General features: G+C 36.4%; 1 protein-coding gene across 1 annotated transcript in view; it reads left to right on the plus strand.

Moving 5' to 3' along the window:
* The window catches only part of LOC119594337 (gamma-butyrobetaine dioxygenase-like), a 13098-nt gene that overhangs the window by 2188 nt on the left and 10638 nt on the right, over positions 1–272 (plus strand). Inside the window, exon 5 of the mRNA XM_037943395.1 lies at positions 69–196. Coding sequence (XP_037799323.1) covers positions 69–196 — 128 coding nt within the window. The remainder of the gene's footprint in view (positions 1–68; positions 197–272) is intronic.

Here is a 272-nt window from a genome sequence, read left to right on the forward strand (position 1 = left end):
GTATATATACACGTTAACTTCTCACAATGCTACACTTACAGCTAACAGTGATCTCTTAAAATCCACAGGTATCTAATGACGGGTATTTTCTGAAAGTTGTGTGGGAGAACGGCCACGAAAGTACATACGTTTCTGATTGGCTGAACGAACGAGCCTTTAATCCACGCCAGCAAAGTATTTACAATAATACGTACAGGTAAGTAATATATAAAATATAAGCTTTCACAATATGAAGGTCACGCATCTTCTGTTAGTTGTTTGTAAATGAAATG

Source organism: Penaeus monodon, chromosome 33 (assembly GCF_015228065.2).
Source record: "Penaeus monodon isolate SGIC_2016 chromosome 33, NSTDA_Pmon_1, whole genome shotgun sequence".
NCBI lineage: Eukaryota > Metazoa > Arthropoda > Malacostraca > Decapoda > Penaeidae > Penaeus > Penaeus monodon.